General features: G+C 40.7%; 1 protein-coding gene across 4 annotated transcripts in view; it reads right to left on the bottom strand.

The window, feature by feature from the left end:
- The window catches only part of LOC119500190 (inactive dipeptidyl peptidase 10-like), a 235965-nt gene that overhangs the window by 28721 nt on the left and 191314 nt on the right, over nt 1-15930 (bottom strand). For all 4 annotated transcript variants that reach the window (XR_005209574.1, XR_005209575.1, XM_037789794.1 and 1 more), the window contains exons 10-17: nt 15168-15265; nt 13545-13668; nt 10614-10652; nt 8439-8546; nt 5619-5710; nt 5296-5343; nt 3508-3629; nt 831-875 (exon numbers count right to left, since the gene is read on the bottom strand). Coding sequence is in view for 2 of the 4 variants with exons in the window: in XM_037789794.1 (XP_037645722.1) it covers nt 831-875; nt 3508-3629; nt 5296-5343; nt 5619-5710; nt 8439-8546; nt 10614-10652; nt 13545-13668; nt 15168-15265 (676 nt within the window). In the remaining 2 variants the exon portion in view is untranslated. The remainder of the gene's footprint in view (nt 1-830; nt 876-3507; nt 3630-5295; nt 5344-5618; nt 5711-8438; nt 8547-10613; nt 10653-13544; nt 13669-15167; nt 15266-15930) is intronic.

The raw sequence follows: 15930 nt of genomic DNA, 5'->3' as shown, positions 1-15930 counted from the left end.
CAGTACTTTTAGTGCTTTCAGTCCAAAATGACAGAAGTGTAGCTCTGCTGCTGGGCGCTGATGTTGCAATGGAACGATCAACAGACTTTCACGTTTTGTCAGTAAACGTTCTTTGCCTCTGCTTTGAGATTTAAGATACATCCTTAGTGTTTTCCTTTGCATATGCCAATGTGTAATTCCCTGTCCACGATTGATTCCAGCCAGGGACTGCCCATCCCACTTCCTGCTTGGATGTTTGGAGATCCTGATTGGAGCAACACCGAGTCAAGCCCTCCAATCAAGGAAAAGCAATCAAGAACAACCGTTGATAAATAGCCGGCCAGATTGCCAGTCGTGGCAGCTGTGATTTTCATTGAACAGCGTGCCACTGTGTCTCTTCTTTGTGTTTTAAGTCCTTATAGTGGGATTGAGGCTTTTTTCGTGCCTTTAGAATAGAGGCACTTTTTTGCACATTGAATATATGTCTGTCACTAGGAGCAGGGCTTCTTTGTGTTTTGTGAAACATCTAAGTCCCTTGTCAATAAATAACTTTATGTACCAATTCCAACTGGTTTTATGTTGCCTCCCATTCCCCCAGCAAGCTGCATCGTAACAATGTACAATCCCGTTTATTTGGAAAGCAGTAGAAGCTCACGCAGCTTCCCCGATATATATGCTGCTTTGCACGAGACCTCATTTCCCAGAATCTGTACAGCTGCGGTGGTGGGTGCATGCCCCGCACAGCCGTAATCGACACATTTATGGGAAATGCACCACATTGAAATAAGTTGGCATTATTAAAATGGTCGTCCCATACCCGTCATTCCCACAAGACTAAATGGAGTCCTTACTTGAATTATTGAGGCTGTGTAAGATCACAGTAGGTGCTCCAGGACCTGAAAGGAAAAATAAAAGCGTGTGAATGCCATTAAAACATTATCCTGTCACTCTGTAATCCTCACTGAAGGGTTCTGTGTGCTATGCAGATAGTGAAGGACAAATTAAAAACTATTCTTCAAACATTGTATACGGTTATTTTTCTGTACGACAAGGTTGCTCCTCTACACAGCTACACGAAATTCAAATACAGGCAGCCGTTTTATTTTCTCAATTTTTCTGCTCACTTTGCCGACCTTACCTGTATCAATGAGGGGTTAAAAGTCACTCACATAGCCTCCCTAATAGCCTCAGACTGTCAAATTAAGTCAGTTCTTTTCCACATCCTTTTGTAAAATACTTAGAGGTTAATAGGATGGCAGGTTTTCTGAATAGCTCAGCTGCGGCTGAATCGCTCCCCCGGCAGCTGCTTTCTTTTGTACGGAGGCACAAACCGAATAGCTCTTACTTTATTTACTCTGTTGGACTTACTGTTGGTGGGCTGCATTAGCTTTGACCTTTGCATTCCTTACTGAACTGCCTTGTGTCACACAGAGAAATTGTTTCATTATGTGCACCTGCTTTCAAGACTAAAGCAGTCAGAAGCATTGATTATGAGTTGAATTAAAAGGCTCGTGTTGCTCCTGATGAAAACCGGTGTCAGGACAAACTTGTCGGGGTCATGTGAACCTGGCCCTGCGAAGACAGCGAGCTTTCTCCATTGTTTTTATTGCTTTAGGGAAAGGGAACAGTGCTACTTTCCAATAAATCACCACGCCAAAGCCCAAATGCTTCTGAGCATGAAGCACTCTCATCTGCTCAAAATAAATTGAAACCACAAACAATATAAAGAGTTACCCTCTATTAAATAAGCTACTCGCCGCCCAATAACGCTACCTAAAAGTAATTATACACAATAGAGTGGCTGTTTAATTTTATGCCTCTCATTTGGAACTGATGAGAGATGAATTTAAAACCAGATAGTTGGAGGGTGACGGTTTACAACAGGCAAACCCTGACATCTGCCAGATGATCTCAGACAGAAAGTGGCTGAATAAATTAGGAACATAAAACACGGTAGAATCCCAAATTTCAAAGATTTTTTCAATCTATTATCTGTAACCATCTGCAGATAATTTTAACTGAAACGTAAAAGCTGAGGTTGGTCAAGTTTAGTGCACTCCAAGGTGTTTAGTTGACCACATTTGTATATTATCATTCTGAATTAAAGCAGCAGTGGGTAGAATTGGAGCAAATATGACTAAAAAAGTTATTTTTTTAAAACACTATCACTATATCCTGACAGTAATACATGAGACAGGTAATCTGAAAGAAATCATGTGCCCCTGCAAGATTTCAGACCACAGGAAAATAACCAATCAGAGCCGAGCTGGAACCTTGCCGTCTCTGAGCAGCTGTCAATCACTCACAAACTCCGATCAAACGGTCAAACTAGGCAGAGCTGATCAAATATGAATTAATATTATGTAACTGTAATGACTATTTCTCAAGTAAAATGTTCTCAGAATCATCTTGTAGTGTACTTTTGTAAAATGAGAAAGCTTTTGATCCAGCAGCCATATTGAGACCAGTTGAGGAAATACCAAGCACCACCCATCAGCTGGAGCAAACTTTCTCATTTTACAGCTGAACAGTACACTACTAGATGTTTCTGAAAACATTTTAGGAGAGAAACAGGCATTACAGTAACAGAATATTGATCCATATTTGATCAGCGCTGCCTAGTTTGACCATTTGATCGGAGTGTAACCTCTGCATCACAGATTGGAATTCATATTATTTCACAATTCACACAAAAAATACATTTTCTGGGAAGATGTAATCACCACTGAGTCAGATTTGATCTACAATGCAATGATACTGCAGTTATTATGATCCAAAACAAGTTGGAAAAGAAGATTATTCGAAAGCAAGTCCACCAAAAGGAGTTTTACAGAGTGATTTAAAAGATGATGTCGACAAGAAGATTGAGCCTCGATGACAAATAGTCTTATTGTTAAGCTTGAGGATGACTCATTCTGTACTGAGAGGCGTATTTATCCAATTGTGTAGTGTATGATGTGGGAAGCCCTCTACAGTTGTAACCGGCTCCATAATGCTGAGCTTTCTTTGTCATGCCCACTTTAGAACCCACCCTCATATTCCATTTCACTTGGTAATACGTCAAATTGCAGAAGCTAGAGAAGCTCTAACTTGAGTTCAATAGCAGACACCGGAAGAACCTTAAAGGCAGGGTTGGTAGTGCTGGTCAAATACATTTTTGATTGAAATGATTGGTTGAGCTACCTCCCGTCTACCTACGTGCACTCTGCCCGTACACTCGTGGTGCATCACCAGAGTCTTCCACAAGCTGCTAGCTGTGAGTACTAACAATAGCCATGTTGGTTGTTTACGTTCATAATGATAATATACGGGGAGTGGCTTTGGAAGGAGGCCTGAAGGGACGGACTGTCAGTGCCGACTTGGTGACTTTCTCTCTATATTTAAGGACTTTTGGAGCTAGTGATGCTAGCTACTTTCATTGGAAAAGAGATGACAACACTGGGCTGGGTCTTTAGGTTAAATCTAGTGTGCTCTAGTGCTAGTTGCTCAGCATTACCGACCCTGCCTTTAAATCATTGGTTGGCCTACCTTTACAGTGGAGGATAATGTGCTGGTTGTTGGGGCTGATGTCAGCATCGAAGTACAGACAGTGAGCTTTATTTAGCTCGCATGTCAAACACCGTCGTGGGAACAGACCCACAGTTTTAACACTGAGGAGAGGAGATGATAAATTAGGAAAGCAAGACAAGAGACACACAACTTACTTAAAAGTAAAAAATATTTAAGGTAATGCTAGCATTACTTTATCTTCTTATCGTGGTCAAACAATCCCCTGAAGATACCAAAACCAACAATAAAACATATCTAGATAAATGTATTACGTGTGTAGTCACAACCTCATGCAGGTTACAGAACTTAATTGTCAAAATTGTCCAAAAACTATTAAAAATGTATGAAATATGAAAGAAAGAATTCCTCTCAGGTAGTCAAAGTAACAAAGTAGTGTAGAGGTACAATGAGTAGCAGATTAATCAATTAACAGAAAGTTAATTGCTGCCTTTTTCACTATTTTCTGAAAGTTTATAGAACAGACAATTAACCAATAATTGGGAAAATAATTGGCCGATGAATCGATGATGAAGATAATCATTAGTTGTAGCAGCGTAAACAAGGAACCGCATTCCGGAGCATGCTCAGTGATGTCAGTCTGATACATACTGTAGACTATGCAGAGACTGATAATCCAGTTGCCAAATTATTTCAGAATAATCTATGTTGGTTGTGTTTATTAAAATGAAAGAATAATTGCAATGGTTGTGTTGTGTTTTTTGGATAGTGTTTGAGTTGGAGCTCTATGGCGGAGAAGAGATATATATATATATATATATCAGGCTATGGATACACAGACAAGAACTGTTAGCAGGATAAATTCACTGTAGGTAATTAAAAGATAAAATAATACCGTCTTCACTATTAATAAAAGAACAATTATAAAAGAAATATAGAACAGACATAAAGTGATACTCCGATAAAAATATCAGGTTAATACGACTGTCTTGTGGGAGCATACTTGCCAACCTTGAGAACTTAAAAATAGGGAGGATTTCAAAACCATAAAACGAGGTCTAGAGGTCCTCCTCCAGGAAAATTAGAGTTTCAGAGACTTTGTTTCCTGCATTGTGGTGACTTTTAATGAATGAAAATAGTAAACTGCATCAGCCTACTTTTAATTTTACTTTTAAGTCTCAGGATAGAAAACCGAATAATTCACCTGTCTGGTGTGAATTTGTAAGAATCTCTCTTGTAAGTTTGTCTTAGAAATCTCTATTTCTCTCTCCGTCTCTCACTCACTGAAGGCCCTTTCAGACACAACGTGACAATGGCACCACTGCGCTCTGAAACTGGTTATTTCCAATGGCTTGCGCCAACATCCAGCACAGCCCTTGGGTGCTGCACGCTGTGATGAGCGGCGAGCGCAGCTCAAACCGCGGTGTGTTGCAAGCATCTCTTCCACTGGGAAAGGGCATTTGGTGTAGCTTTATTGTCGTCCGGGTGGAAACAGTAGGGCTTATACACGCTGTAAAGTGCCAGAAACAGGTTGTGACGAAAAGGAAAAAAGGTGTGAATAATTGTCATAAATCGGGAGAAATACGGGAGAATTGAGACACGGAGAGGAAACCGGGAGAGGGCGATGTCTCCCAGGAAAATCGGGAGGGTTGGCAAGTATGTGTGGGAGTCTTGCAAAGATCTGGTTATAACATATGTCATAATGTGTGAATTTTAATTTAAAAAAAAAACAACTTTGTACACATCTGAAGAACTAAAAGTACAACAGCTGTCAACAGCATGTGTTGTATAATAAGGTGCAAAACAAACCTGAAAAGTTGCCGTCTTCGTGGTGAACCCTCTGTGCTGAGAAAATAACTGTAAAGAGAAAACAACATCAAAAACAGCAAACAGGCACGCTGAACTTTATTATCTCTTTCAAAAGGTTGAAGTCACACATCTAATTAGCAAACCACACACAGTGTACAGTATGAGCGTGGTATACATGGTGAATTGAAGAGAAAATAATGCCATTTTTGGGTTCACTGTTTCAAATGTGACTGTAATGTGAATCAAAGGACAGACCAGATGCTAATTAACAAGACAATCTAGCATGCATTATGTTTTTCTCTAAGAAATGTATGCAGACTTACAGGTTGTCAGTGTTCTCATCATAGGCAATGATCTTGGTCACCTCCCAGTTCCCTGATGTTAGATGTCGGACTTCATTTTGATCTGCTCTGAACTGAGAGAAACAAAAGAAGATGAGTACAGGTCATTTGTTTGAACATGCTCAGGTCTTATTGTATGCTGTGTATTTGAAACTGTCCACCAGATAGACAGCAGCATCAGTCATTGGTTCAAAGCCTACTGTAGGGGTTTAATGATGACCTATGTGTTTGCTTTCATGACAAGGACCTCTTGTCGTCATCAGTCTGTTGTAGTTGTAGTCAGACATCTGTCTGTCCCAGGCAGAGGTGGAAGTGGCATTACTGGTCATAATGCTGCAAAAACCGTAAGGTGTGTTCAGACTGAAAGCAAAGCCAGTTAAACCCCCCATTGCACCCAATTCAAGTGTTATCAGGCCATTAAATAGGCGTTATCAGTCGTTATAAGCACCATAGATGTGGGTCATTAGGGGCCTATTACGCCTACTATGTTGTAAAAGTGTAAAGTGAAACTTTAAGGCAACATGTTCCAACATTGTGTAAAACTGAATGAGACGTCAAGTTTTGAACAAAAAAAGGCTTCTTTAGGTTTTGGCAAAAAAAATGCATTCACTTAAGTTTAGGGAAAAACATCGTATTTTGGGTTAAAGTAACTATGACCTCCACCCCTAATGGAGTTAAATGCTGTCTATACTACAGCGCCTGACCTCCGCTTCTGCTGCTGTCATAATTACTACGGTCACTAGAGGTCACTATCATGTTCTTTTATACCTTCTTTTGGTGATCTACCATGTGAATAGATGATAAAACCTACTAGTGGGTTTAGTAGGTCCCTACTGACCCACATCTGTGGGGCTTATAGCGACACCTATTTAATAGCCTGACAACAGTCTAATCGGCTGCTACTTTAAATGTGTCATTAAAATGAGTTTTGAGTGACCGGGTTGCAAACGGATAGTGCTTGACAACATTCAAACAAACACAGGACTTTTACTCAGAAGACCGTCGTTTGTGTCCCGTGTGAAACCAAAAGTTCAGTGATTTTTACGACACATGACGTTACGTCCGTAGTTTACGTCACGTTACAAGCGTACTTAGTTTAAGCTGAACCACAATGTTTTTCCGAACCCTAACTAAGTGGTTTTGTTGCCTACCGTCACCATTTCACAATGTTAACCACGTGTTACAGCGTTTCATGTTAACCACGCGCAAACCTTCAGCGTCAAGATACTTCGCAAAACTTCTGCTCAGGCAGCAAAAGATGATGAGTAGGGATGAGATCACATTGGTGGGCGGAAACACGTAATTGCGTGCAACTGTTTCAAACCAGTGAGAAAGCAGCAAGTTAAGCTACTAGCAAGAAAGCAGCAAGAAAGCAGCAAGAAAGCTTGGATATTCAAGATATTCGTTGATGGAGTCAAGACGAGAACAAGTGTTTGCTCTTAATTTGGTACAACGAAGCAAAGCAAAACTTTGCAATTCATATATATTTGGGGCGGCTGTGGCTCAGAGGTAGATGGTATGTCATCCGTCAATCTGAAGGTCGGATCTCCGGCTCCTCCTGTCCACATGTCGAAGTGTCCTTGGGCAAGAAACTTAATCCCAAATTGCTCCCCAGAAGACTGTGCCATGGGTGTGTGAATGAGTATTTCGATTAGATCCTGATGGGCAGGTTGGCACCTTGCATGGCAGCCTCTACCATCAGTGTATGAATATGTGTGTGTGAATGGGTGAATGTTGACATGTAGTGTAAAGCGCTTTGAGTTGTCAGAAAGGCGCTATATAAGTCCATTTACCATATCGTGAGTATGACGTTCGGTTGTGTGAGCTGGACAGAGAGATCAGATCTCAATCATATCTCAATGTGGACTCCGGAGATGCATACTGTATTAATACCAGGTGTAAATGTAATCAGGTTAAATCATCTCTAGATACAATCTGGATACGAGACGCATTTTAATGTGAGGTGTAAAGGGGGTCATATATACGATATGACTGCATACAGAGTTGATGGATAGATGTTAGTGATTGCAAAACGACACAAAGTCGGTATAGGTGATGCAAATTGAGTTGAACATGATTGCTTGTCCATGTTTGATTGTATGCTTATCCAGAGGCTTTAGGACTCAATAGAACAAGAGTTAGAAAGGAGTCAGAGCTCTTAAACTAAACACACAAAGACACAGGCATACTCCACACAAACACTATTGTTGCTGGTGCCAGACGGTACATTTGCTGTTTGGGGCAAATTAACGTAGTTGTGGACAAACACTCCAGGCAAAATATGCTTTGCGTTAGGTCTGAACACACCTTTAGGGAAGAGGCTGGTTGGATGGTTGGGCATGCAACACTGTCCTCAAGAGACACTTGATTATTCTTTTTCAAGAATCTCTACTAACATTACTGAAATCCAACATGCAGCCTGTGTACTATTTTGGATACGGTTGGGGGCATTTTAGTATCTGCATTGATGAGAACAGGCTCTCTTTACTGGGCCTGTGCTGTTTGGTAGGAAAGTATCATAAATCATTTGAGAGAAGTTTCTTGATTATGGCAACACTTCAATTAGCGGCTCAACAACAGCATGACAAATAAGGGCTGCTGTGAGTAATTTCCCCAATTTTTGGTTAAGCTATTTGAGAGTATACACTTGGCTGCACATTAAATAAAACAGCTCTATTAAAGCTGTGGTGACACACAGCATCCATCCTGCTGGAATCAAGCATTTAGCCAAATCCTTTGGGTGTGAAAGCTGTGGCTGTATGTATCAACTTAAGGGTAAGTGACTATAAACTGGACCTCCACCTGTGTGGTGAACATGGCGATGTGATGGAACTCTCCACGTCCTCCTTGTTTGACCGGGACACTCAGGAAGAATCTGCTGCCATCTTTGGAGAACACCGGTTCTTGATTCTGCAGAAAGCAAAGACGCATAAAGTCCGCAGCATCAATCAACACATTCCTATTTAAGGCTGGGTGTAAACATTAGACAAGAATAAGATTTTCCAACCATGTCTGATTTCTGTTTATTGTCGTAAAAAGGTGTGACGCATGATAATAAGTAACCTGTTTTCAGAGGCTTGCAATATGTATACCCTTGACTTCAACAGCATGAACAAGTGGATTAAAATGGTGATGAGTGATGTCCAGATGGCCTCAGTCAAACCACTTTTACAGCCTGAAAATTGTAATCTGCAACATCTTTATTTTAATAAATGTCTTTTTTCCTGTTATCTAGGCAGCTGTAACAGTGGGTGAACCCTTTTCCAGGAAGGGAAAAAGGTAGTTAGCATAGACGGCAGCTGGATAGCAGACTCCAGATCAGCTCTGACTGGTTGTTTTCCTCCGGTCTGTGAAATCTGTTTGTTGTTTTCAGATTACCTGTCTCATGCGCTACTGTCAGGATATAGTGACCGTTTTATAAAAAAAAACTTTTTTTTTAATCACATTTGCTCCATTTCTACCCACTGCAGCTTCAACTGAGTGGTTTACAGTTAGTTCATCAAGTTTAAATTTGTGAAACCCAAATATCTAACTCAGTAACACAACACATTCTGTCTCAGATTGAGAGAGTTTACCCAGGATGAAGCCTTTGGCGTTTGAGACAATCTTACATAAAACTCCGTTAGCAGAGGCCCACTCTCTGCGCTGACACAGCCTAACAGTCAGTAAATGAGCATCTCGCAGATTACCACCTTAACAAAGACAGGCAGCTCTGTATGCCAAGATTGACAATTGCTTAAATCACCCACATCGCTACAGCCAAACATGTACGGCTGCAGGGCTATATGATCAAATCCTGCCAGAAACGTTCTCTCCTCGGCCTCCATCTCTGCTTCCTAAGTAAATAAAAAATGCTAAAGCTGAGTGAAGACTGCACTCTCTCCTTTGGAAGAAAATAAATAAATAGAGCCATATCTAAATGGAGCTAGTGATACAGTGTAATGCTTCGGCCTTGCTGGCTTTTATTAGATGCCAGGCTGTTGAATGTCCATGGCTCTGTTGACATTACTACACAAGTGAAGGAGTTGATGATTAAACAAGTAAATTCCACAGTGCATTCATGCTTCCCAGAAGTCCATTCTGACAAGAAAAGCTTATTCAAATGCTGCAATTTTTGCACATATCTGGGAAACACTGATTTAAGTGCACCCAGTGCATTTCAATATCTCCAAGGGAGGCTATTTTCTCTGCTCCTAAATCCTACAGGTGATACTGAAGCCACAGGTCCCTGCTGCTTCAAGAGTGTCACGGTTTCATCAGCTGAAGAGAATGATTCGAGGGGCCGACGTGAGTCCTTCTTGCTGCCGCTCATTCTGTGTTTGCATCATCAGGTGTAGGATTCCAGGCGATGAATAGAGCCTTCTTTCACAATACAGAGTATTGAGGAGAGTGGCGGCTGGTGACTCAAAAAATTGGGGAGGACAGGAGGATGTTAACCTTTGAGCGTCATTTAACGTGTTTTGGCCAATCACAGATAAGCATGAAAAAAATGAAATGCATTGAACTGATAGCAGAGGTCCCGCCTCAAGGGAGGACGAGGACCTGCCATCCTCCTCTACCCCCCACGATGCCCACAACACACACAGGCTGCCCATTCCCCTCTGCCCTTCAGGTGTCACTGTTGCGGCATCTTAATCAGGATTTGAATAATGGATTTTTTCCAAAGAAAAAATATTTTATAATTGATAATAAGATTTGGTAATGGTTTATTTCAACCAATTACTATTTTTTTTTAGATTTTGATCTCCCTTTTGCCTCTCAAAAATAGAGGAGGAGCAACCTCCTCTGCATCTACAGTATGGACCAGCCTTCACTGTAATACATAGAGACTGGGTGGGAAATAGGTGAACATGTCCTTTATGTTTTGAAAGATACTGAGATAGACTGAATGACATCAAGTGAAATTACAGCACTGGAGCACATGCTTTCAAAAATATTAAGTATAGACCATGACATATGGAGCGGGGAGCACTTTACCTGCTTGGAAAGCCAGAGCTCAGAGCTTTCTTCATGTCTCTGAAAAAGATGGAAGAGCAAAATGTCAGTCTGGTGTCAATTCACCCATCAGTCTTTCTTTCTGGGTCCTGCGTTATACTTCTACTTGGTGCACAGAGGTTTTCATATAGTGAACAATAGAGCAGTGTTGCAGATGCAGTGTAATCACATTCTTTCTCACAAAATGAAATTCCTTTTATGTCAGCAGAACACTTGTGAAAGTGTTTTTTATTTGGTAAAACTTATTTTGGAATAGCACTTCAGTGGAATATTTTCCAGGCAGAATAATCTGTCACATAATGGACCCCTTATTTTGTCGTTTATTTGAATACGCCACTGGGGACACCATTCCCAGTCTGAGCCATCGTTTCAAACCAAACATGCATGAGAGGAAGCCGGGGTTTTGGCAGAGGAGGCTGGACGCTGTGTCCAGGTCTGAGCTAAGCTGCCTCTTGGCTGGGCGGCATGTTTGTTGGTGCAGATCACACCAAATCAGGAACCACAGAACCGGAAAGCGGTCTGTGAGTCCTACAATTCAACTGCCGGGTTAACACTGCTCTTTGTCATCCAAATGTGGAGAGTTTATTCCGGCTGCTGTGCTGCAATTTCAGCAAAGTTTTCTTTAAAAAAATTATTAGTTTAACAGTTGACACCAAGTGGCAAAGAGAAGTTCATCGGTATGTCGTCGTAAACAAGAGATTTAGTGACTTGGGACTACTCGCAGGGCTAGTTGGTGATCGACTGTAGCAAGTCAGGACCATGCTAGTGCTGGTCAGTCACAATAACTATCTAAAGCTGTTTCTATTGTCTCTTTAATGTGCTGTTTACTCCTCCCTGGCATTGTGTTCTCACGGCTGACTGTTCGCTAAACCCTGCCCTCAAACGCGATTGTTCAATCATAGCTTAGCACCCGTAACTAGGCAGAGCAGAATCACTGATATCAATATCGATATTGATGACTTGATACTAATTAAAGATATAGTCAGTGATTCTGGAGGAAGACTGTTATATATTATTGTATAGATATTTGAGCTCAACACCCAAACAAATACCCCCCTACAGATTTACCGTCCCTCTCGCTCGAACGCCTTTATCTTTATACTAGGAATGTCAAAGTTAACGAGATAATAACGCGTTAACACAAATTTGTTTTAAACCCACTACTGTAGCAGGCTCAGTTTTGAGCCTGTCGAGAAGGAGGCGAAATAACTCTCCAAACTATCGCTAAATTTTGGCGAGGAAAAACTGTCATGGCCATTTTCAAAGGGGTCCCTTGACCTCTGACCTCAAGATATGTGAATGAAAATGGGTTTTATGGGTACCCACGAATCTCCCCTTTACAGACCTGCCCACTTTATGATAATCACATGCAGTTTGGGGCAAGTCATAGTCAAGTCAGCACACTGACACACTGACAGCTGTTGTTGCCTGTTGGGCTGCAGTTTGCCATGTTATGATTTGAGCATATTTTTTATGCTAAATGCAGTACCTGTGAGGGTTTCTTGACAATATTTGTTTTGTGTTGTTAATTGATTTCCAGTAATACATACAGTATATACACACATTTGCATTAAGCAAGCATATTTGCCCACTCCAATGTTGATAAGAGTATTAAAAACTTGACAGATCTCACTTTAAGGTACATTTTCCACAGATAAAAAATGTGCAATAAATTTGCAATTAATCACGATTGACTATGGACAATCATGTGATTAATCACGATTAAATATTTTAATCGATTGACAGCCCTACTTCATACACCATGGCCTTTCCCCTGTCCTGTGCAAATAGAGTTATGTGGTACAGTCCGAGCCTCTTTGTTTGTTTCTCTTTTACAGAGCCAGGGTTGTGTGTGAACACCAGCCTTTTTTTTTGTTCAGCGCACACACAGAACGGACAGCAAGCAGACCGTGACTGAATTTGCCACAAAATGTATTGATTTAAAATCACTGACTCCACCTTTAATGTTAACAGCACCTGATGTATTATCATGTGAGAGAAATATGTCATGATTTATGAGGTGAATGCATAATTGACAGGCTACTTCTGAATTCCTTTTAATTACCACCAAATAATTTGTCACACATGAGGCATTTCTTTTTTATTTTCCTACTCTCTGTTAATTAATCGCATGCGTGTTTAAACACAAGACAGTCTCCATGGTAATTAAAACAATGTTCGTGTTGTGACTTCCCCGAACTAAAGAGGTGATCACAACAGCAGCAAAGATCCAAATACTGCAGCACTAACAAGAGTGTTCATGTTCCCAGAATGGGATCCAACGTGATGGATGGATTGCTTTTGCCATCCGTCCTATCAATGCTAGTATTGATACTCAAAACAAGACTTAGTACTGGTAGTATCAATTCTTTTAGGATGATCCGCCCACCTTCAACCATTTCTCTACGAACAAAAATGTAAGGTATGGACTTTACAAGACAATGCTCGTCAGCGTAACTGCTGAAAAGGTTAATGAGTGTCTCACAAAAATACTAAAGGCACTTGTACTTTCTGTCTAACATGAATAATAGATGCCACTGTTCTTACTTAGATCCCACAGAGCAGATGGCAACCACTCAGTGGATAAAAACAGGAGAATGATTTGAAATGCCAAGAACAAACAAGTGCTGGGAACAAACACTTGACAGGTAGGAGTGTTACCTAGGAAATCAAATCAGATATCATAAGTCAAGAAGTGTTATAGGCTTCATCAAATACAAACCCTGCAACGAGCACTCGACTAAAGTATGGCAGGGGTTACGTGAAGTAATTGTGGAGCATCATGTTGCATTCTAAGCATTTATTAAGCCGACAATAGATTAGATGATACTTTGCCAACGTAAACACAAAGTCTCCTTTTCTACCCAAGGACACGCTTCTTTTCTTCCTTCTCTCATACACACACACACATACCGTGACGCAGGCTCCGGTGGTGGTGTCACACACAGTCAGAATGGAGATGTTCTGGGCCCGGTTCAACCACCTGACAGATGTCTTGGTCTTGCTGATCCACTTCACCATGGTCACATAATGCTCCCTATGAAAAACAGTAGAATTATACTGGTTATTTCAAGTTATATTACACTACACACAAACAGAAGGCTGGGCTTTGGGTATCGGCCGATACCAGTGTTTAATCAATCGTTAATAGTTATTCGTTCTTTTATGTGTAAGGAAACATTGCTTTCCTAACTTTATAAAATAAAATGTAACAAATAAATACATGAATATGCATTTACTGAATTGTTCTTTATTATCAAAATAATAAATCGTACACCAAACTTGGTAAAAAAATCTTTGAAAAGAACAGGAATATCAATTAAACCTATTTAATGCAGCAACAAATTGGTCAAAACTTAAACAAATTCCAGTCTATAATGTAAATAGTATATACGTATAGAATTGAATTGAATAGATCGGCCCTATTGTCACCGATACCCGATACATCTATTTGCGTCAGTATTGGCCCGATATCCGATCCGGTATCGGTGCATCCCTTCAGAAGATTACATATTTTGGACAGATTCTATGTCAAGGTCATTGTTATGTATATTATGAATAGGATTATGTAGCCACAGCACATCTTATACATGTGTGTGGCAGAGGTTAATTTTAATGAGCAGTTTAGTAGTAAATAACCAACAGATTCTCACTCCCAACTCATCAAATACCGCAGCTTGGTGGACTTACGTTTCAAACTATGACGCTCTAGGTACCCCTCTAGCATCTGCTCATTAAAATGAACCTGTGCCACAGACATGAAAAAGGTGTGCTGAGCCGTGGATCAAACCACCGACCTTCCAATTGGTGGGCAACTTTCTCTATCTCTGAGCCACAGCCATCATATTTGATGCATTGGTAAATAACATTACTGAAGATGAAAGTTGGTTATTGAACCAAGGATGCAGGTTAGTTTCTCAGCTTCCTGGTCCTTACAACTCTAACAAATTACTACAGTATCAAACTGCTGCTTTTCAATTGCCGTGTCTCTTCTACACAGCCTTTTCATGTTAGTACAGTACAAGAGATGTCTCTGTAGTGGTCCAAAACTCCAGTCCAGCACAATAAAATATATTTATACATGTGGTGCAGAGAAATAGAGTATGAAGAAGTCCTGTTGACATACAGTCACAAGAGATGCATTAACAGCTTTGGCATTCAGTGATGGGATCTTATAAAATCTGACGGTTATCATGAGGTCTCTAAAATATGTTGAAATGACAGAAGCAGCTGCATTCCTTGTGACATAATAAAAAAAAGTGTTTTGCCTCACCAAACTCATGCAGGCTGGGATTTGCTGGTCATAGTTTGTCCTTCAGTTTGTTAGCTATCCTCATTGAGAGTAAAAGTTAAAGCTACTGCTACTGCAATGCAGGGGCACAGCAAGCTGCAGTGCACACCATTTCCCAATTAAAGGTGCCGAGTGTCTAGCGAGCAAAAATTATCATCTGAAGTTTAAAATGTCAAAAGTCTCCCTTTCCAGTGGCACAGCAGCTGATGCAAAAAGTTTGACAAACAAAATGCAGCTCTTCTCACCGTAGCTTGAGCGTCTCTGGAGGCATGAGCTCCAGCGTGTGCGTCGGCCCGTAAAGATTGACTACATAGAGCTTCACCGCCGGGTTGGGTTGACCAGCCTGCATGCAGAACCAACAGTCCAGACTTTAGACAAAAGCCTCACATCATCAAATGCTTTACGCAACATCCAAAATGTGACTTATAGAGTGTGACTTATAAAGTGCTGTGCAATGATGAAGTTATTTTTGAATAATTCATGGAGAACATTGCTTTAAAAGCCCCTTTAAACTCTTCGAAATGCACATAGAGTTAAGACAATTATGCATGTGTTGTTATGCAGAATCTGTGAGGAGTTTTGTGTGACAAACTAAACAGCAGACTGCTGATTGAACATGATGCATTGGAGAAACACTTCACTGAAGCAATAAGAATTACAATAGTAAAGAACGGGCATTTGCATTCTGTCATTGTTTTTGTTTGAACGTTGTTCTGCCCGCAAATCCACGAGAAACCTTCCCTCAGACATTAGAACACTGTTGGGATCAGTGCTGTATGATGTTAAATGAATTCTACACGTTAATTTGGGTTTCTTTGTAGTTTTCTTTTTCACTCCACCTGCAACAACTCGCTCCGCTTTGATTTCCCGTGTTTCCTAAACAAATGCCTTCCAATGATGCACAGAGAGAACCCGTATAAAGGTCTACGGAGAGAACAACAGGTGTTGCTTTCAATCAAAGATGGGCAAAGCTATTGTAGCCAGCCAACTACTTTGTGTATTATCTGT

This window comes from Sebastes umbrosus, chromosome 13, assembly GCF_015220745.1.
Source record: "Sebastes umbrosus isolate fSebUmb1 chromosome 13, fSebUmb1.pri, whole genome shotgun sequence".
Classification (NCBI taxonomy): domain Eukaryota; kingdom Metazoa; phylum Chordata; class Actinopteri; order Perciformes; family Sebastidae; genus Sebastes; species Sebastes umbrosus.
The sequence above is the reverse complement of the archived record's forward strand: the minus strand, read 5'-3'. Positions and strand labels throughout refer to the sequence as shown.